Source organism: Delphinapterus leucas, chromosome 18 (genome assembly GCF_059928025.1).
Source record: "Delphinapterus leucas isolate spDelLeu-1000000601 "Yukka" chromosome 18, BTC_Dleu_Yukka2, whole genome shotgun sequence".
Classification (NCBI taxonomy): domain Eukaryota; kingdom Metazoa; phylum Chordata; class Mammalia; order Artiodactyla; family Monodontidae; genus Delphinapterus; species Delphinapterus leucas.
Window position 1 is genome coordinate 68,136,628 of NC_143146.1, and position 23,268 is coordinate 68,159,895.

A 23,268-nucleotide genomic window follows, 5' to 3' on the forward strand; every position below is an offset into this window, starting at 1 on the left:
GAGAAGACAGAAATACTAATATTAGAATTGAAAGAAGAGACATAACTACATATCCCATGGAAATTAAAAGAATAATAAAGGACACTGTGAGCAATTCTATGGCCACAGATTTGGGAACCTAGATGAAAAGAAACATTCCTTGAAAGACATCACCTGCCAAAAGTCACACAAGAAGAAACAGACATTTTGAATATACCTACATGTATTAAAGGAATTGAATCAATAATTAATAGGCAGAAATCACCAGGCCCAGATGGATTCACTGGTGAATTCTACCAAACACTTACGGAATAAATTATACCAATTCTCTACATCTCTTTCAGAGGATAGAAGCAGAGGAACTACTTTCCTAACTCATTCTATGAAGACAGCATCACTCATACCAAAACTAGACAAAGACATAGTAAGTAAAGAAGACTACAGACCAATATCTCCCATGAACAGACATGTGAAAATCCTCAACAAAACATGGGCAAATTGAATCCAAACAAGATAAAAAGAATTATACTCCACAACCAAATGGGATTTATCCAAAGTATGCAAGGCTGGCTAAAAAAGAAACATCACTTTCACATCTACAGATGAAGAAAAAGCATTTGACACAATTCGACAGCCACTCATGATAAAAACTCTCGGGAAACTAGGAATAAAAGGAACTTTCTCAACTTGATAAAGACTATCTATAAAAAACCTACAGCTAACGTCATACTTAATGATGAAGAACTCAAAGTTTTCCCACTAAGATCAGATACAAAGCAAGGATGTCCCCTCTCACCACTCCTTTTCAACATGACACTGAAAGTCCTTGCTAATGTGATAAAATATATACAGGTTGGGAAAGAAGACATAATACTGTCTTTGGTTACAAACAGCGTGACTGTCTATGTAGAAGATCTTAAATAACTGACAAGAAACTAATAATCTATTACTTCATTCACTACTGCTGGGAATGAAAATGGTACAGCCACTTTGGAAGACAGTTTGGGGGTTTCTTACAGAACTCAACATACTTTTACCATATAATCCAGCAATCATGCTACTTTGTATCTACCCAAAGAGTTGAAAACTTATATCCACACAAAAACATGCACACAGATATTTATAGAAGCTTTATTCTTAATTGCCAAAACTTGGAAGCAACCAAGATGTCCTTCAGTAGGTGAATGGAAAAATAAACTGTGGTACATTTAGATATTAGAATATACATTATTCAACGCTAAAAAGAAATGAGCTATCAAGCCATGAAAAGATATGGAGGCACTTTAATTGCATATTACTGAGTAAAAGGAGACAATCTGAAACAGCTGCATTCTGTATGATTTCAGCTATATGACATTCTTGAAAAGGCAAAATTATGGAGACAATAAAAAGATCAGTGGTTGCCTGGGGGCAGTGTGAAAGGGTAGAACACAAAATATATTTAGGAATGTGAACATATTTTTTATGATATTATTATGATGGATACATGGCATTATACTTTTGTCCAAACTTATAAAAAGTATGATACCAAGAGTGAACTCTTAACTATGGACTTTAAGTGATTATGATCTATTGATTTATGTTCATCCTTGTTAAAAAAATATACGATTCTGGTGAGTGATGTTGATAATAGGGGAGGATATGTATGTGTGTAGAGGGGGAGTATATGAAAGATCTATTTATTCCTTTCCATTTTATTGCAAACCTAAAACTGTTCTAAAAAATAAAGTCTTCAACAAAAATAAAAATTAATTTAAAACTTTAAAAATAATGTCAAATGTGATATAAAATGTGCAGAAGAGAAAGTTATGAGTTTTTATTTGGAGAAGGCTGAGTTTGAGTTTGGGTATATGAGCCTAAATAGAAGGCTACAACAGAAAAAGCTCTGGGTGTTGTCCATCTAGGTAGTAAGACCATAAACCCAGAAACAAAATAAAATAAAGGCCAATAAAATTATAATACTAGGGACTTCCCTCCCAGTCCAGTAGTTAAGACTTCGCCTTCCAATGCAGGGGTGTGGGTTCGATCCCTGGTTGGGGAGCTAAGATCCCATATGCCTCGTGGCCAAAACATAAAACAGAAGCAATATTGTAGCAAATTCAATAAAGACTTTTTAAATGGTCCACATCAAAAAAAAAAAAAAAAAACTTTCAAAAAATTACCATACTAAATTAACTAGAATTTCCTGATGATGCCTTATTAATTCTTTTATTGAAGATTCCACTCACTGCACGTAATGGTCATCACATTCAGGGGAGAGAAAGGGAAGACAGCATAAACACTTGGGCGATTTATACCCAATTCCCATCAGAAATATTCTGAGCTTTTGAGGATGAACTCTGAATATTCGCACATATGGCAATGTTCCTCATAAATGCAAATAATACTTATTTTAGATTTAGACTGCATGAATATCATAAAAACAAAATAAATGAAGCAATTTACCTTATTATTTTCAAAAGCAACGTAAAGATATAGAAGAGTTAAAGAAATAAATGCTATTCCATGCATAAAATAGCACCTTCAGTTACAAAATATCATTAAAATATTTAAGGACAGAGAATGCTGATATGCAAACTAGAGGAAAATTAAGGCAACAAATTCAGTAAAGATGTGTCCATGGTTGCCCAATTTCCTGCAACTAATAATTTGTAGTTACCCTTCTGCCAAAACAATGCCTTGTTTGTTTGTTTTTGGTCAAAGATAAAGCAGAAACCTTCCTTTATGGCAGGGAAAATGCACAGAGCAAAATTATGTGTTGAAAATTGAAACAGCACAAACTAATACAGCATTAAAAACAGATTTCACTAAATTTCAAGGAAACTTTTTATGGAGGAATTATTGTAGAAAAGCAATCACTTATTATGAAAAACACTTTAAAATGGACTATAAAAAATAGCTTATTTGGAAAGTCAGTGAATCAGAAGTCATAAGTCTACAAGAAACAAAATGTCCTTTCTTGTTGACAGTTGACAAACTCATTAAATTGTTAGATGTACCACAAACTTTATTATCAGATATCTTCTGTAAAGGATCCATGGAGTAAAAAGAACTTGGCTGACAAGAGAAAGCTATTTGAACACTACACTATAATTTCCCTATGTTTCAGGCAGAATACTATATTTTAATTTTTATTTATGGATTTATTTGCACAGTGAGTTCAATATACATTCCATTTTACTCTAGTTAAATCTCACTAAAAAAATTATTTGGTTTTCCTCCTTTAATAGAAGTAGTGGTATACATATGTCAAATATACTTTCTGTGTCTGTTTCACTTCAAAGAATACTTTCATTACTAATTTTGTGAACTTAAAAAAAAAAGGCAAAATAGCAAATATGCATATAAAGAAGTGAAAGATGTACATTTTCCTGAAAAACATAAAGAAAATAAAGAGAACATAATTCTATAGATATATATTTTTAAATGTTTAAATACTTCGAGAAACCAAACTAATAATATTTATATTCTACATATACAAACAACAACCTCCACAAGGGAGACAATCATTACAAACAAGTATTAATTTCACTTCTTTAGCCTACAAAAAGCAGCCACATTTCATTTTTTATGTCAGTTCGGTGAAAATATGTAGAAATTTTTGACATTAGCTGTATAATAGTCACTTTTCCCTGAACTAAAAATCAGAAAACACAAAGGATTTTTATGTCACTTTGAAGTGTAAGGGGAAATTTGGGTTGTTAGACACTGAAATGCTGGAATTTCCAGGTAATTGTGTTGGTTTACAAATGACAGTGGTGCTAATCAGGACTTTATAATGAAAATTCAATTATTAAAGGGGCTATAAAATTCAAGATAATTACTGGAATAACTTTGGCTAGCAAGCTAGCTTTTAGGAAAAAATCTGGATTTAAGCCCACAAAACAAACTAATTAATGAGTCATAATATTCACATTACAAGAGGATTCTTAATTATAGGATCATTGACATAAATGCTTTATGGGATTTTCTAAATTTTTTATAGCTTACATTCCATCAAGCAGTCTATCAAACAACCTGTATTATAACTAGAAACAAAAAGAACACTTTCCTGAGAAAGATATTTATGCAATTACAAGAATTAATTTAAATGATCACTTGTGGTTGATTTTTAATTTATCAGAGTTAAAACAGTATTAACAGTTAAATTAACAGAGTTTAACAGAGTTAAAACACATTCTAATAATACAAAATTGCATCACATCAATGGACAATCTAATATTTACTGAGGAAATAAAGAAAACTCATTAAGTGCCTACTATGTACCAGACACTCGCTGTGATACACAGTTTATATACGCTATCTTATTTTAATTCATACTACTATCAGATAAAGTTAGCATTACAGTATTAAAATCATTCCATAGCTTGCAAAGGTGATTCTCAGAGTTAATCATGGTAGTTCAGAGTGAGAGCTCTGGAATCAGGCTCTCAGAATTAGAACTCTGGTCCTAATCTACCACTTAAATCTCTGTGACCTTCAACAAGGTACTCAATTTTTATCTCTCTCATCAGCAGAACAGGATAAAATGAGGTAATACAATTACAAACAGCTACTGGCACACAGTAAGTACTCAGTAAATGCCTTGTGCTACTATTACATACGATCAGATAGCCCCATCACATAAGAACAGAGAGTACATAATAGGACACTAGGTTGAGCCTTAGTCTGACACCAAAAGAAGGCTTGAGAACTACTCTCTTAGTGTATTTTTAATCTTTTGATATATAAAAACCTATTTATACCTTGTGCCAGAAAACATATTTTTTCATAGTACATTCTTCCTAAGTCAAACAAATGAGGAAGATTTGTTTTGCTTTCTATGATCTATAGAATTTAGAAACACACACTCAAACAAAAGGGGTTTTGGGGCCAAGTCAGAGAAAGACAGGACATTTACAGTCAATGTATATTATCATCCAAATCAAAGGAAAATGAAATTTCTAATTCAATGAGTCATTCCTAAACACAAAATGCAAAAGCTATGATTATTTCAAGATTGGAGTTATACTTCTTGAAATCATTTATTAAGCATTTGTTATTTATACATTAAATAAATATTTACTAAATGTCTAGTGAAAGGTAATTTGTTTAATTATTGCTCTCAATGATCGCTGGACAGAATGGGATCAATCGACCAGTCCAATATAAAATAGTATTAATCCCTGAGGAATGACAAAACTTCCAAACAGCTTTCATCACTTGGCAGAATTACTCAAGATGATTATGGTGCTTGAGAATCATTATGAATAGCCTGAAATCACTATAACAACTACATATTGGCATGATTTACTTACTCAAAACAAAATTACATTAAAAATACTGTATGTGTTGCCACAAGCTATTGAACAACTCAGTTCAAAAACATTTATTCCTTTTGTGGTTCATTTTTTGTTCATTTGTTTCACAAAGGCTAAACTACATGTTAAAAGAAAAAGCAATAAAAAGTGTTATTCCTGGAGATTTAAATACTAACGGGATAGCTACAAAATCCAAAAACCAGCTAAAGAAAAATCATCTTAAACCCTTGAAAGCTTTTTCTTTAACTTGGTACTGACTTCAAAACTTGAGTTAACACATTTCTCAATTTTAAACCACTATATCTAGAAAATAGATAGATGGTTCACAATCAGTTTTCATCACTACAACTGAAATTCAAAATATAAGTCCTACTTCATCACTTAAATAATTCTCCATTATAAATAACATTATTGGTAGAAAATTTCAAATATAAAGTAACACGGCTCCTATTATAGCAATCAGTCTCTATGATTGATGATATATATTTTAAAATATAAAATTTAGTATTAGAGATAATCTAGATTACCTAACCCATTGTCATCATAATAACAAAACCAGCATGTATGTCAATCTACATATTTTATTGCATTTAATTTAAAAAATCCAGTGAGCTATTATTAGTCTATATATATATAATATTCTATATTATTATATTATAATGGTAGAAACTGAAACACAAAATAGTTAATAACACTCAAAGTTGTGTAAATAATAAATAGTAAACGAGGGATTTGAAGCCAAGTCTGTCTGACTTGAAAGTCTACACATGTAACAACTATAACATGTAGCTTTCATGATAAAACAAAAAAGCCACAAAATTTCTCCTGCACAAATAAAGCCTATTTTTAAAGGCTCCAGAAAATAAGATTATTCCTTCAATAAATTATTTTAATATTACACCCCCTCTATACAGTAAAATTCATCAATGATTAGAACAATAATAAAGTAGTGCCAACAGAGGTGAGGCTTATATAAACAATAAAAAGTTTCATAAACAGGGACTACTGAGTGGAGGAAAGTGCATGGAAACTAAGACACTTTAGCTTGAAACACAAAGGCAAAGAATTAACTTGTTTTAGAGTTTAGCTCAATTTCTCCAAAAAATAATCAAGAATTAGATAACATTGCAATTTGGGGCATGTATTTATTATACAAAAAGATTTTCCAGAAAAGGTACATAAAATTTTGTCCAAGATTTTTAAAGTTCAAATATTCTCATTCATCTAGAAGAGTTTAAAACTAACTAAAAATAAGATAACATATCCCATTTTAAGTTCTCATTCATATATATGAATTTAAGATATAGCCAGAAAATAAGAAATTCTATCAACCATTGCCCTAAAGCTAAGAATTTATGTTCTTCAAGTAGAGGGGGACGTCCCATTTAAAAATCTGCCTTTAACATTTTAAAAACTGAGACAGTATCACCACCAAAATGGTGCCCCTCAAAACTAAATATAACAAGGGACTGAATTACTGATACACACAATTGTCCACTAAAGAGCCAACCTCAGACATCAAGGGCTTTGAAGCAATTAATGAAAAAGTATTAGATAAGAATTCAAAGAAGTACATAAGTGAATCACAGGGTAGGGCTGAAATTGGGTATGTATTATTACTGAAAAGGAAAGTGGTACATTTCTTATTATATGTTTTCTATTGGCCATAAACTAAGAACACATATATCACTGAAAAAGTTAGTTATTACATGGAAAAATTAACATGAATGATATAAAAGAACTAAAAACAAACAAATCAAAATCAGAAAGCTGATCCCTTCCACTGCCTTTTATCTCCATGATGAAATAAATACAATTTAAATATCAAAATATAATATAAACACTAAAATGAGTTTTAAAGACAGGCAATGAAAAATAACCATGTGCCTTGGATGAATGGACCAGATAACGTGTTAAACATGGTTTTATCACTAAGATTTTATAATAACTACTCATGATGATATAAATTATTATAATCATTTTAGTTATAGCATCTCAAACTGCATAATCTTTCTAATTTTTCTACACAAAGCAAAACATTATACTTCAGGTTAAAATAATTATGGACTTAATTCATATGAAATATTTAAATTACACATGGAGTTTTCTAATTGCTACTTCATCTCTAACTTCTTTTCACAGCACTTACTAGGTTTAAAATTACTGATCATAATGTGTACTAGTTCACTTAGATGACAAAGAGCAAAACATTTTGAATTTAAATTAGGACCGGAATTTAAATGTTTCACTTTTCCACTAAGCTGATCTGCCTCCCAATAAAAGTATTTAAGACCTTATAACAGTAATATCTCAGCAGGACGTGGCCTCAAGATTCCTTTTCACTTCAAAACTCCAACCTCTACATTATCTTGATATAAAAGAAGCATGACCCATGGATGGCAGCTGACTATTGTAAAGGTACAGGTCCCATTTATATTTAGATTTATACTTTACATAAAGATGGTCCCAACGCAGGGATAATATTATTAGCAACACTAAGACAGAATTCTGTTAATAATTAATAGGAGAAAATCATAGGTTACACTTCAATGGACTTTAAATTTTTCCCATCTTAGTTTCATTCACTAGTTTTTCTACAAATTCAAAATTGGATGATCGATAATCTCATGTATATGTGTACATACTAATGAAGCATTCCTATATTACTATTTAGTAAACTAATGTTTACCTATATAACTTTCCCTTTAAATTCTCCAAACATAGCAACGTACACAAATAGTTATTAAAATTCAGATTTAACTTATGACATATATGATTCTAAGATATAAGATTAAATCAGAGTTTGATACATGAGGTATTTTTTTTAACATCTTTATTGGAGTATAACTGCTTTACAATGGTGTGTTAGTTTCTGCTTTATAACAAAGTGAATCAGTTATACATATACATATGTTCCCATATCTCTTCCCTCTTGCATCTCCCTCCCTCCCCATGAGGTATTTTTTAATTTAAAAAAAGAGAGGCTATAAAATTTGCACATGAAATCAATCTAATTAGAAGATTCTGAATACATAAAACATGGGTATGCTACTGGCTAGATTTAGGTTCTCAAACATGATCTATATATAAAAAAAGCTAATATCACTTAATATTGTGCTAGTCTTATGACACTAACATTATAGAATAATACCAATATTTAAGATATAAATTATGTGTTATTAAATACTATTCTTGAGAATAAACTTTACCCTAGTAATTTTATTTAATCTGACAAGATTTCACGGACAATCCAAACAATGGGCATTTGCAAAGGGTAAGGTCAGGACTAACACTTTTCCTCAACTTCATATTATAATCACTATGCTACACCTAGTAAGAATTCTTCATTTATTATCAAGGAAGTCACTCCTTTGTGGTTATAAAAATCTAACTGTCAGGCTTTTTTACATTGTGTAAATATATATCTGCCTTAATCCTAAAGAAATTTTTATTAGCACCTCAAGGATAAAAACCAGTATTATAATACATTTACACAGCACCAAGTGCACCATGCATAATCTAAATGAGGAAAAAATGGCATAACTTATATATTCAAAGAAAACTTACCAGACAGTTGTTTCCACTTGACTGTCATTGAGCTGCCGGTTGTCTAGTTGTGCAAAAAGTGGGAAAAGCACTTGAATCCCTCCAATAGAATGAATTGCACTATGAATTGAATGTGTAACTATAGCTTTTACATCCTATGTTCAAAAACAAAAATGTTTATTACATTTTCTGAAGCATAATGTTATCACTATTTGCTTGTTCCAGCTTCATAAGAAAATTAAATAAAATAGATATTTTAAAATCTGTTTTTAAAATTTAAAAATCAAAATTATATAATTTTGATCCACATGTAAAATAAAAGTTTGAAATATCTTTGCTAATCACTTAAATTTGAAATCTTAAGTTGAGAGATTTTTACAAAGAAAATATGAAGTTCTAAATCAAAACATATTTTAGAATAAGAGACTCATGGATGTAAAGACACTCAGGCAATTTTTATGTTAGGGAGTTATACATTATTAAAGCAAAGTATTTTTTAATATCTGCAATTATCTATTTAGCTAATTCACTGATTTTATTTCAAAGGATATAGAACATATAAAAGAAAAAAAAGATTTTCTACTAAGGAGACAAGTCCAAGGTAAAATATATTGCCAAAAAAAAGCAGAAGGCAAAAACATCATTCAAAGAACTAGAAAACCAAAAAAGAAAAACAAAAAGCAACTGGAGATTTCTAGATGAGCAATGTTTAATATGTAAAATAAAGACACAGTGCTGATGAGAACATGAAGACTAAGCTACTATTCACCCACCTGGAGCATTAGAGCATGTGGGGAATGCACAAAAATCGATGCATTTTCCTTTGGTGATGATTCCAGGCACAACTGAGCATCCGTGGCCTTAGCGTTATATGTAAATGCGATACTACTTGCAAGTTTCCCATCATACAGAACCTGTTTATGATGTTCTGCCAAATGAATATCACTCTCAGATTTAAACTTGAAGGTGCTCTGAAAAAACAAAACTAAATTAAACACTCTTTAAATGCAACATAATAAAACTCTCAAGTTTTAAAGAAGAGAAACATTTAAAGAAGAGAAACATAATAAACAATTTGTTGTGACTCTTCCAAGTGTCAGGCACTAGTCAGTGGTATTATATTATTTTGTTATTCTCACTTCAGTTCTATGAGTTAAATTTTATTATGCTAATAAACATGCTCAGATCTTCATATTCTCATTTTATTAAGTGTTTTTGTGTGTGTGTGGAACGTGTTTATCTTATTTTATTTATTTTTTATAACATCTTTATTGGAGTATAATTGCTTTACAATGGTGTGTTAGTTTCTGCTATATAACAAAGTGAATCAGCTATACATATACATATATCCCCATATCTCCTCCCTCTTGCGTCTCCCTCCCACCCTTCCTCCCTATTCCACCCCTCTAGGTGGTCACAAAGTGTGAGCTGATCTTTATTAAGTTTTTGATTATTTATAAAATAATTTTATTAGATTATAAAGCCAGATGATACTAAATGTAAATAGAATTTTACTTTAATAATTCATAACATAAACTTAATTTTGCTTGTTAACAGTTTCAAAAGTATTTATAGAAGTAGTGGCTGGCACATGAATTACTAATATAGAAATGGCTATAATGGTTATCACTTGAGACTAAAAAAAATGTTTATTCACAAAAATATGTCTTTATTATAAAAAGTTTATCAAGATAGTGAATATCAATGCTACTCCACAAAAAAATCATGATGGCCATGTTAAGCCCCTAAAGAATAGATGACAATTACAACAGGAAATTGAAACAAAAAATTCTTTTTAAAAATATTTTAATGAAATTATGAGTTTACTATATTAGGTAATAATACTGCAATATAAAATCCAGCTGACTGCCTTCTTCACTGGTTGCCTTAGTACTGTAAAACAACTATTTTAATATGTATTTCAGTAAAATCATAAATGCTCAAAATGTTTAAAATTTGGGTGTTTTTGGATGCTAATTTTTTAAAATTTTTACTGGAGTATACTTAATTTAAAATGTTGTGTTAGGGCTTCCCTGGTGGCGCAGTGGTTGAGAGTCCGCCTGCCGATGCAGGGGACACGGGTTCGCGCCCTGGTCTGGGAAGATCCCACATGCCACGGAGCGGCTGGGCCCGTGAGCCATGGTCGCTGAGCCTGCGCGTCCGGAGCCTGTGCTCCACAACGGGAGAGACCACAATAGTGAGAGGCCCGCGAATGGCAAAAAAAAAAAAAAATTTGTGTTAGTTTATGCTGTATATAGCAAAGTGAATCCGTTATACATATACCTACATCCACTCTTTTGTAGATTCTTTTCCCATATAGGTCATTGCAGTAAGTCCCCTACATATGAACCTTCAAGTTGTGAGCTTTCAAAGATGTGAACTGTGTTCGCATATCCAATCACGTAAGTTAATTCACGTGTCTGGCGTACACTGTCACGTGGGTGCATCCTCTACAAGTGGTTGTGCTTTTGTGTACTTTACTGTGCAGTACCATATGGAGTGCAGTAGTACAGTATCTTTATTTCAAGCCCAGGATGTCCGGAAGCAAACATCTCCTATTGTTGACGATCCTTCAGATCTACCATCTCCCTCCTCCAGTCAGTAACTCTTCCTGCCTGTTCACTCGATGCCAGCCCCTGTATGTCTGCTGTTGTACTGGACTACTATACTTTTCAAGGTACTGTACTGGAAGATTAAAAATGTTTTCTTTATTTTTTGTGTTTGTTTTTTTATGTATTATTTGTGTGAAAAGTATTATAAACCTATTCCAGTACAGTACTATATAACCGACTGTTAAGCTGGGTAACTAGGCTAACTTTGTTGGACTTATGAACAAATCAGATTTACAAAAGAGCTCTCAGAACAGAACTCATTCGTATGTGGCACTTACTACAAAATAATGAGAGTAGTTCCCTGAGCTATACTACTGCAGGTCCTTATTAGTTCTCTATTTTATATATAGTAGTGTGTATATGTCAATCCCAACATTTGTTTCTAACTCAATCTTTTCAAAGTAAAATTTCACAAATACATTAGAATTTTGACTTATTTTGTGAGCCAATGATCAAAAGCACAATTAATTATTTTAGAGGAGTAAAACAAATGAGTTAATTTATAGAAATAAAATTATTTAGCTGAGGGAATTTGGGGGAAGAGTATACAGAACATTGAGACACAGGGGAAGCTGACCAAATAATGAAAGACTACAGGAGCTGGATAACCCAAAAGCAAATTGTAGTACAATCAAGTAGAGAAGTGATGCCTCCTTATGTTGATGATATTTTACTAAGAAAAACAATGTGTAAATGATGGGAATAGCAACTGGAAAAAGAGCCACATATGTTCTAGCTTAGTAGAGCTACCTTAAACTAAGGAATTTTTTTTTTAAATTTGACATCAAAAGCAAAGGCAACAAAAGCAAAAATTAACAAGTGGGACTATATCAAACTACGAAGCTTCTGCACAGCAACGAAGGAAACCATCAACAAAATGAAAAGGAAACCTACCAACTAGGAGAGAATATTTGCAAATCATGTATCTGATAAGGGGTTAATATATAAAATATAAAAAGAACTCATACAACTCAACAGCAAAGAAACAATTCATTTAAGAAATGTGCAGATGTGAACATTTTTCTGAAAAAGACATAAGACACAGATGGCCCAAAAGTACATGAAAAGGTGCTCAACATCACTAACCATCAGAGAAATGCGAATCAAAACCACAATGAAGTATCACCCCACTCCTGTTAGAATGGGTATTATCAGAAAAACAAGAGATGTCAAATGTTGGTGAGGATGTATAGAAATGCAGAGAATGGCAAGGATGTACACGGATAAATGAATGAACAAAGAAAAAGTGGTATATATGTACACTGAAATGTTATTCAGCCATAAAAAAAAGAATGATATCTTGCCATTTACAACAACATGCGTGGACCTTAAGGGCATTATGCAAAGTGAAATAAGTCAGACAGAAAAAGACAAATATCATATGATCCCACTTGTGTGTGGAACCTAAAAATAATAATAATAAAACAACAAACTCATAGATACAGAGAACAGATAGGTGGTTGCCAGAGACAAGGAGGAGGGGGGTGGCAAAATGGATGAAGGGGGTCAAAAGGTACAAACTTCCAGTTATAAAATGAGTAAATCATGGGAATGTAATACACAGCATGGCGATTATAGTTAACAACACTGTATGATATATTTGAAAGTTGCTAAAAGAACAGATTTTAAAAGGTCTCATTACAAGAAAAAAAATTGTAACTATGTATGGTGATGAATGTTAACTAGACTTATTGTGATCATGTTGCAATATATTCAAATATCCAATCATGTTGTACACCTGAAACTAATATAATGTTACATATCAATATCTTAATTTTTAAAAGTCAAAAAAGTAAAAAGAAAAAAGGAAGTTCTGTAGAGAAATTTATATAGCAAACTATAGATGAGATCATGAGTAGAAGAATTAAGATTACACAAAAAGGTTTGAACTGGGTGTGCATACTTCAGATATCTTTATTATCATCCATAACTGTTGCTTTTCCAATTGTTTTGTTGTAGCTAGGGCCAGTGGGAAATATCTCATGGCTTCACCAGAAATATTGTTCATTATGAAGCATAAGTCAATATAAGGTAGGTCTATCCTAACACTATCCCCAAGTATCTTATAAAACATTTTACTCATGAAGCATGTATCCAACGATCAGATTATTCTGATGCTACAGTTTTTGGTTTTTTTGTTTTGTTTTGTTTTGTTTATTTTAGCACCGCTTCCCAGAGGAGATTTTGCTTCCTAATTACAGACTTTTCTTATTGGTAATTTTTTAAAATAAAATATGGGCATTTCTGACAAATTTATACAAAAATTATTCTTCAATTAGTAAATCAAATATAAATAGCCCCATTAGATGATTTTATGCTGGTGTAATAAGAATCCTTTAAATACGGTATTGCTAATAGGTTGATTCTTTTCAGCTGCAACAGATATTCATTCTTCGAACGTGAATTCATATTAATAATGTTTACTCACAAATTTTTGCCCCAATAGTGAAATGCATGAAATAGTGAATCTAAACAACATGCTACAGTGTTCACTAATAATGAAGCATTTTAAATTTAAAAATGTATCCTAAAATATGAGCAACACCAGCAAAAACATGGCAAATTAGATTACTTCCTTGCTTAAAATATGCTAAGATTACAGTCTTCCATATTAATTTAAAACATAAAATGTAATGTTAACTCTCCTTTTATGAGCTTTCAAAATAAATCTATATTTTAAGGATTTATTTTGCTAAATAAAATTCTATGCTTATGACAGCGGTCCCCAACCTCTTTGGCACTAGGGACCGGTTTCATGGAAGACAATTTTTCCATGGAACAGGGGTCAGGGAATGGTTTCAGGATGATTCAACTGCATTACATTTATTGTGCACTTTATTTCTATTTTTACTACATTGTAATATATAATGAAATAATTATACAACTCACCATAATGCAGAATCAGTGGGAGCCCTGAGCTTGTTTTCACTTGCCACTCACTGATAGGGTTTTGATATGAGTCTGCAAGCAACTGTTTATTATGGTCTCTGTGCAGTCAAACCTCTCTGCTAGTGAGAATCTGTATCTGCAGCAGCTCCCCAGCGCTGGCATCACCGCCTCAGCTCCACCTCATCATCAGGCATTAGATTCCCATAAGGAGCGCACAGCCAAGATCCCTCACATGCACAGTTCACAGTAGGGTTCTTGCTCCTATGAGAATCTAATGCCGACACTGATCTGACAGGAGGCGGAGCTCAGGCAGTAATGTGAGCGATGGGCAGCGGCTGTAAATACAGATAAAGCTTCACTTACTAGCCCGCCGCTCACCTCCTGCTGTGCGGCCGTGTTCCTAACAGGCCACGGACGGCTACCGGTCTGTGGCCCAGGGTTTGGGGGCCCCCGGCTTATGGAACAAAAAATAATTGTTAGTATTAGTATCAAAATGTCTAGGAGGGCTTCCCTGGTTGCGCAGTGGTTGACAGTCCGCCTGCCGATTCGGGGGACACGGGTTCGTGCCCCAGTCTGGGAAGATCCCACATGCCGCGGAGCGGCTGGGCCCGTGAGCCGTGGCCGCTGAGCCTGCGCGGCCGGAGCCTGTGCTCCGCAACGGGAGAGGCCGCAGCAGTGAGAGGCCCACGTGCCACAAAAAAAAAAAAAAAAAAAAAAAAAAAAGTCTAGGAAATTAAAAGTATAAATAAATGTATTTCAGAATTTCTCTCAAAAGGAAGCATGTAAAAACGTTAAATATGTTATATAATCCTCAAATTGTCTGTTAACATGTCGAAGTGAGAGGGCATCAAATAACACAACTTCCTAATTCTGATGAGCTGTCATATGTACTGTTTTTAACAGAGAGATATAAGCATCCAATCCTTTGGAGAAGAATGCAGGTAAACAACATAGATAGTAAAACAGACTTTACAAAAAAGTAGATGAAAACTGTTTTTAGACCACACACACTGTTATATCTACAATTTTGAAGAATTTAAATCTGAAATTCTTTTCAAAGATTTAGATACACCAAAGTCTCTGCTTGTAACCAGAATTCATGCTGGAGGTAACCATATTTAATTGATGCCTACAATTAGACAATTTTCACAGTTCACCATGCTATACCACCTAGAATTTCCAGAGGAGCTTCAAGAGCAGCTTACAAATTTCAAATTGACTCTAACCTATTGTTATATATTGCTAAACTTCTGACATTTTACTTATTCTCCCTGTTAAACAGCCCATCATGGGTAAAGGCTGGCATAGCCATCTTTGTTTTCTTTGAAAGCTCAATTAAGTTAAGGATCTTTTTTTTTTTTTTTTTTTTGCAGTACGCCCTTCCCTGCGCCACCAGGGAAGCCCGAAAGCTCAATTAAAAGTTGATGAGTGAGCGCTTCCCTGGGCGCAGTGGCTGAGAGTCCGCCTGCCGATGCAGGGGACACAGGTTCGTGCCTCGGTCTGGGAAGATCCCACATGCCGCGGAGCAGCTGGGCCCATGAGCCATGGCCGCTGAGCCTGCGCGGCCGGAGCCTGTGCTCCGTGACGGGAGAGGCCATAACAGTGAGAGGCCCGCGTACCGCAAAAAACAAACAACAACAACAAAAAAAAAAAACAAAAAAAACCCAGAGTTGATGAGTGAGTTATTGCATCCACTATGGAAACAAGTATGGAGGTTCCTCAAAAAATTAAAAACAAAACTTCCATATGATCCAGCAATTCCACTTCTGGATATTTATCTGAAGAAAACAAGAACACTAACTCAAAAAGATATATGCACCCCCATGTTCACTGAAAAGTTATTTACAATAGCCAAGACATGGAAGCAAACTAAGTATCCATTGATGGATGAATGAATAAAGAAAAGATGGTATTAAGTATTCAGCTATAAAAAAAGAAGGACATCTTGAAATTTGAAACAACATGGATGGACCTTGAGGACATTATGCCAAGTGAAATAAGTCAGAGAAGGACAAACATCACTTATCTGTGGAATCTAAAAATCGAGCTCTAGATAACAGAGAACTGGTGATTGCCAGAGACAAGGGGGGAAGGGGTGGGAAAAATGGGTGAAGGTGGTCAAAAAGTACACACTTCTAGTTATAAGATGAATAAATGCTGGGTATATAATGCACAGCATGTTGGTTATAGTTAACAGTACTATATTTGAAAGTTCCTAGGAAAGTATATTTTAAAAGTTCTTAACACACACAAAAAATTATAACTTTGTGAGGTGATGGATTTAATTGGCCTTATTGTGATAAATCATTTTGCAATATATACACATATCAAATCATTATGTTGTAGACTTTAAACTAAGAAATGTTATGTATCTATTGTATTTCAATAAAACTGGACAAAAAGCTTTAAAAAATTTTAAAAAAACAGTACAGTACAATATAGTTAAAAGCCGTAACTTCAAAACCAATTAGACTTGAGTTTGTATCCCAACTCTGTCACCTATAGATAATCACCCACAAGTTATTTGCCTCTCATCTGCTACACAACCAACACATAAAATAATATAAATAAAGCACTATGAACAATACCTGGTACTTTTAAAGCAAAATGGTAGCTGCTATTATTACTACTTCCTTTTCTACTTAATATTATACATTTTCTTTGTTAATTTTTTTCTAAAATGTTACTCATAAAACATTTACCATACATGTTATGGTAATGGCATATTGCACTGACGACGGTGTAATTCAGATAACTGACATAGTTGCTATTGAGGCAAAGTCTCATTGAGCAGAACTTTAATTACCCAAACTAGAATTACTTAACACAATTATGAGAAAATGTGCCACAACACTGCTAAACTCAAAAAATTTAAGTTTATCTAATTGTTATATGAGCAGAGGCATGTTATTTTTCTAACACTAATCTCTGAAAACTTCACCAATGTCAAGGATATAGTCATTTTTTCATTGAATTTATGTTAGAATAATATATATTTGACAAAAGCTATTGCTTTCCCCAGAATCATTATGTGACAAATGATGCTGATATTAACATAGTAATGACATTCCAATATTCAAGGAATCATATTTTCTGATGTATAATTAAGAGAATGTTGCCACTTGTATATTGCACAATGATTTTCTCCTCAAAACGAATAAATAATCCATCTGAATTCATTAAAAAATAATCATTCAAACTCTAATATCTCCAAACTACTCAAGGAAAATACATATATAGGATCAAACCATTCTCTTGCTACAAATTTTTTGATAATTCCACATGACTGGAAAATCCAAATTCATTGTTTTGATATTCAAAACCTTCAATAACTTGGTCTCAACCTATGATAATCACCCTCGCATTCTACCATAAATCACACCATCTACTCTGTATTCTCCCATGAAGCCATGCCTGATTATGGATCAATCCATAAACACATCCTGTACTCCCTTGCTTCTATCCCTTCAATCATGCCCACTGTCTCACATTCTATCATCACGTCCTGCTCACCCTCTCCATTACTTAGTTTTTTCAAGAACCCTGAAAAATTTCCTTCTCTATGAAGAGTTCCTAAATCTTCTGCAGCTGGAATTAATCATCCTTCCCCAAAACGTTAATAGTATTTGCATTATGTTTCTTTTGTGGTATACATGTCAACTTTTAATTATAAACATTTACAGATACAATTATTTTCATAAATAAAGTATAAGCTTAACCCCCAAAGCTTTAGAACAGTTCCTTGAATATAACAATTATTCAATATATTATTGAATTTTATTCAATCACATGCCCTACAATCATTATTACCAGATCCTGATAAGAAAGAATGTAGAGGAAGAAAAAAGGTTACAGTCACAAGCATGCCAACAAAGGGCAAACAGATTAACATAGAGTATTTCAATGCAAGAAGTGAAGTGAGTGCTTCAACATAGTTGAAAATGACTCAACCAATCAAATCTTAAAAAGTTATAACAATGACATATATCAAATTAGCAGAAGTGCCAAGTACCAGCACTATAATTACTGCAATATTTCAAATACTGAACAAGAGAAACACATCACTAATACAAACCAATATCTAAGAGAAATATTAAACATAATGTTAATAAACTACTCATACCAAATTAAGCAATCATTTACAAATATCAAGTAATTTTATGTAACTCATTCTTCTAATATAAGAAAAGTTGTTTTTTTTGTTTTTGTTTTTTTTTGGCTGTGCCACGAAGCTTGCAGGATCTCAGTTCCCTGACCAGGGATTGAACCCGAGCCACGGCAGTGAAAGCCTGGAATCCTAACCACTAGGCCACTAGGGAACTCCCCAAAGATTTTTTTTAACATGCATGTAGTTGCACAGAAGAATGGATATTTTTGTAGGTTGAAAGTTTTAAAAATTAAATTGCAAAAGCAATCAATATCATAGAATGATAAAAGATACACTTTTTAGAAATGATTTGATGGGGAAAATGTGTGAATAATTATAATCTAATAGAGGAAACCCCTGAATTGTCTACACCACTAGTGTCATTCGTTTGTTTTGGTTTTGGTCATGCCATGCGGCATGAGGGATCCTAGTTCCCCGACCAGGGATCAAACCCATGCCTCCTGCAGTGGAAGGGCAGAGTCCTAACCACTGGACTGCCAAGGAAGTCCCTCATTTGTTTGTTTAATAATTACTGAGCACTCGAGGACGTGGGCATAAACCTTCTCTAATTGGGTCGATACTCCAAAGTCTCAAACAACTGTGTGACTTCTGGTATCTCTCTTCTGCTCTTGGTAATATCTTCCACCCACGGCTCACAGCATCTCAACACGGGAACCCTGACAAAGACTTCTATCCTTACCCCAAGAGCTTGCTCCTTTTTGGTACCCTGCCCCACAAGTTCCAGCTGTTTCAGTACCTCAGAGCAGCAGGCCCAACCGGCTATGCCTGGCTTCTACCTCCTTTATGCCTCAATAAAAATACTAGCCCCAGCCAGAGAGCTGGGGTCGTTAACAAGCTCATCTCAAAATGTTTTCCTCCTCTCAAGGATCTTGGGCCTGTGCTGTGTGTACTGACAAATGTCTAAAAACGGATGCTTTGTGTATTTTACCCATTTTCATAGTGATTTACAGTGGTAGGGCACATCTAGTACCAGTTATTCCATTATGGACAAAATCAGAAGGTTGAATGTTTTAAAAATGAATTAATTCAGCAAGAAATTTTGTAAACTGGATAGGCTTTAAAAGATTATTTGTGAATTCTAATTGTCATCCTCATTAAGTAAAAGAAACCGGCTAAAGGATACCAATTGATTAAAAAAAAAAAGAGTGTTTTTCTGTTGGATGAATTCATGAAAGGTGACAAAGGGAAACAGATTTTTCCCCCAGCAAAAGAAACAAAAATCACTTAATTTTTATGAATCTAAAGCTTCTGGGGCCTCCCTGAACGTTTTTTGTTGGGTTTTTTTTTTTCTAATTTATTTATTTATGTCAGTGTCGGGTCTTCGTTGCTAAGCATGGGCTTTCTCTAGTTGTGGTGAGCAGGGACTACTCTGTTGCATTGTGCGGGCTTCTCACTGTGATGACTTCTCTTGGTGCGAGCATGGGCTCTAGGCACGCAGGTTTCAGTAATTGCAGTATGCAGGCTCAGTAGTTGCGGCACACAGGCTCTAGAGCACAGGCTCAGTAGTTGTGGTGCACAGGCTTAGTTGCTCTGTGGCATGTGGGATCTTCCTGGACCAGGGATTGAACCTGTGCCCCCTGCATTGGCAGGCGGATTCTTAACCACTGCACCACAAGGGAAGTGCCCCGAACTGGTTTTAAAGCTGTCTTCTCTTCCAAGCATTTCCCAGTTCTTACAATCAGAACCCTTCTCCATGATCACATAGGACTTAGTGTTCACAGATTATACCATGACTATATTTTCATGCAACTTTACTTTTTAGCTTTTCTATGTCTTTCTCCTTTATTTGGCTGTAAGATCCTTAAAGATAATTTATAGTTTTGCATCTTCCATAATACCTATAATAGTGCTCTGTACACAGAAACGCTTTAATAAATGTCTTCTGAATTGTAAAGTTGTATGAGAAAATTCATCATAATGTAATCGTTTTCATTTTCCCAAGTCATTTTAAAGCTACTTTTAAATGACTTTTCCTTCTTCAGTGAAAATCCACGATTTAGAGTAAAATCATCTACCCCCTAATGTTTAAGATTAAAAATACACTACCCTATTTAATCTTCCTTGATTTTGGTCTTCCTTCTGGACTCCAATCATAAAACTCTGGCTTTCTACTGTTGCTAAAGTCTACCACTTTTCAGTTTTTGTCTGTTTAAATGTTTTTCTTTGGCTCTTTTCAGAGAGGCTGCACACTTTTCCTTGATTTACTTCATGTATAAAAGAATTGTTTGTTTTGAGAAGCAAAGCAGCCATTAAGTATGAATATGAAATCACCCATGTCCTTTGCCCCACATTGAACTTGCAAGCAAGTCTTTTGAGCTGAAAGTCCTGTACTAATAATTACTGATACAACTTTTTAAATAATATTCAATAAATTTAAGTAAATTTAAGTAAAAAGTCATGCAAAACACTAAAGATATCACTCTGCTTGGCTCATGATTACTATATTTTAAAAGTAATTTGTCTGAAGCAGTTTAGTGATACTTCTTACCCTTTTTGTTTATTTTTTTTGGGGGTATTATACCTATGATGCTTAAGAACTCCAAGTACATGGTTTCTAAAAATAAGGACTGGAATAAAATACTGAGAAGTGTGTTGTGAAACACTGTAAATAGCTTCTCCATGTCTACATTTTAACACTGCTGAACTGTATGTACATTCCATTATCAGGTAAAAAAAAAACTTTACTTTCATTTAGTTCATACTGCTTACAAAGGAATCAAAAATGTTTAATATATTCTCTTGGAAGTTATAAAATCTTTTTGGGGAAATATAACGTAAGATGTCTAATAAAACTAGTCTTATTTGGGGAAAAAGAATGGTCTTAATTTTTTCAGTCTGTTATACAAAGATCATTATTCCATACTTTGGCTAATTGTAGCAATACAACTTCACATCACAATTAATTATACCATATTTTAAAAATATGATTCAATTTAAATGACTGTAAACATATAATCCATTATGTACATAATTGTCTTATCTTAATCCCATTTGTGGTATTCAGATCACTTCTAAATCTTCAAACTTTTATTTTTTAAGGTATAATAAGCAGATTTGTGCATAAATATCAATATTTATTGGATTATTATTTTAAGAAGAATTTTCCAAAAGAGAACTATTATATAAAATGGTTTGAATAGGATGGGGATGAGAATGAGGAATGACTGAGAATTGGCAAGTGAGATCTTTCCAGGGTGGTAGAAATGTTCTAGAAGTGGATTGTGGTGATGTTTGCACAACTCTGTAAGCTTATATAAAATAATTTACTTGTATACTTAAAATGAGTGAATTGTATGATATGTAAACTATACTTTAATAAAGCTATTATAATTTTTTAAAGAAAAACCCGTGTATGACCATATTTTGTACTAATTATACTCAAAGGAGTAACATGACTCAGCTTTCTTAAAAATAGAACATTTCAGTATAATATTTCAATATGGAACACTATGTGTAACAAGAGGACAATACACATTCTTTTCAAGAACACATGGAACAACTAGCAAAGAGGACACATATTTGGGTTCATAAGACAAACTTCAGCAAACTTCCAAAGACTAAAATCATATAAATGAAATGTATGTATTACTTGAAAAGTAAATTTAAAAGCATTCAAAGAAGAAATATAAAATATGAACTCTCTGACATCTATTTAAAAATTTATATTTATAATTTTTATTCAGAAAACACTCTAGGCTGCAGCTTCAATGCTGAGTTCTTGCAAATATTTAAGAAAAAAATTAAAATTAAGAAAAAACCCACTAAAGTAATCTATCCAGTCAATAAACAAATAATAAGCCCTACAAGGAGGCGGGGATAGTAGTACCCAGACATGCAGCAATATATTACCTAAAATGTCCATTTCCCAACCAAACATTGAGAGACATAGAAACAGGAAAATATGACCCATACATGGGAGAAGAAGCAGGCAACAGAAATTGCTAGTGACAGCAATCAGATGTCAGATTTAACAGAAAAAGACTTCAAAGCAGCCATTAAAAACATGTTCAAAGAACTAAAGGAAACCATAATTAGAGAAGTAAATATAGTTATGATGACAATGTCACATTAAATAGAGAATATCAATTAAGAGATAGATATTGATATATAGGAAAGTGAAGAGAATAAATTCTAAGAGTTCTAATCACAAGAAAAACTTTTTAATAAATTCTAAGAGTTCTAATCACAAGAAAAACCTTTTTTCTTTTCTTTATTGTACCTATATGAGCTGATGGATGTTAGCTGAATCTATTACAATAATCATTTCACAATATATGTAAACCAAATCATCATGCTGTACTCCTTAAATTTATACAGTGACATAGGCAATTACTTCTCAATAAACCTGTGAAAATATTAATAGAATTAGTATTTTAAAATATCAATAAAATTAAAATTTAGTATTTTTTTTTAAAGAGAGAAAGATATTATAAAAACAATCCAAATGGAAATTCTGGAGTTGAAAAGCACAATGAACTGAAAAATTCTCTATAGGGTCTCAACAGTATATTTGAACAAGCAGAAGAAAGAATTAGCAAATATAAGATAAACAGATAAAGGTTATGCAATCCAAAAACCAGAGAGAAAAGAGAGTGAAGAATGATCAGAGCCTCAGAGAAATGTGGGAAACAATTAACTGTACTAAGGTATGAAGAATGAGAATACCAAAAGTAGAGAAGAAAGAGAAAAGAAAAGCAAAATATTCAAAAATTTAATGGATGATAAGTTCCCAATTTATTGAAAAGCATTAATTTACCTATTCAGGAAGCCCATG

The 23,268-nt window shown here is 33.0% G+C and overlaps 1 protein-coding gene across 1 annotated transcript in view; it reads right to left on the reverse strand.

Annotated features, from left to right (window-relative positions):
• The window catches only part of NBEA (neurobeachin), a 620,750-nt gene that overhangs the window by 502,572 nt on the left and 94,910 nt on the right, over positions 1 to 23,268 (reverse strand). Inside the window, exons 9-10 of the mRNA XM_022574654.2 lie at positions 9,599 to 9,796; positions 8,847 to 8,980 (exon numbers count right to left, since the gene is read on the reverse strand). Of these exons, the coding sequence (XP_022430362.2) occupies positions 8,847 to 8,980; positions 9,599 to 9,796 (332 nt within the window). The remainder of the gene's footprint in view (positions 1 to 8,846; positions 8,981 to 9,598; positions 9,797 to 23,268) is intronic.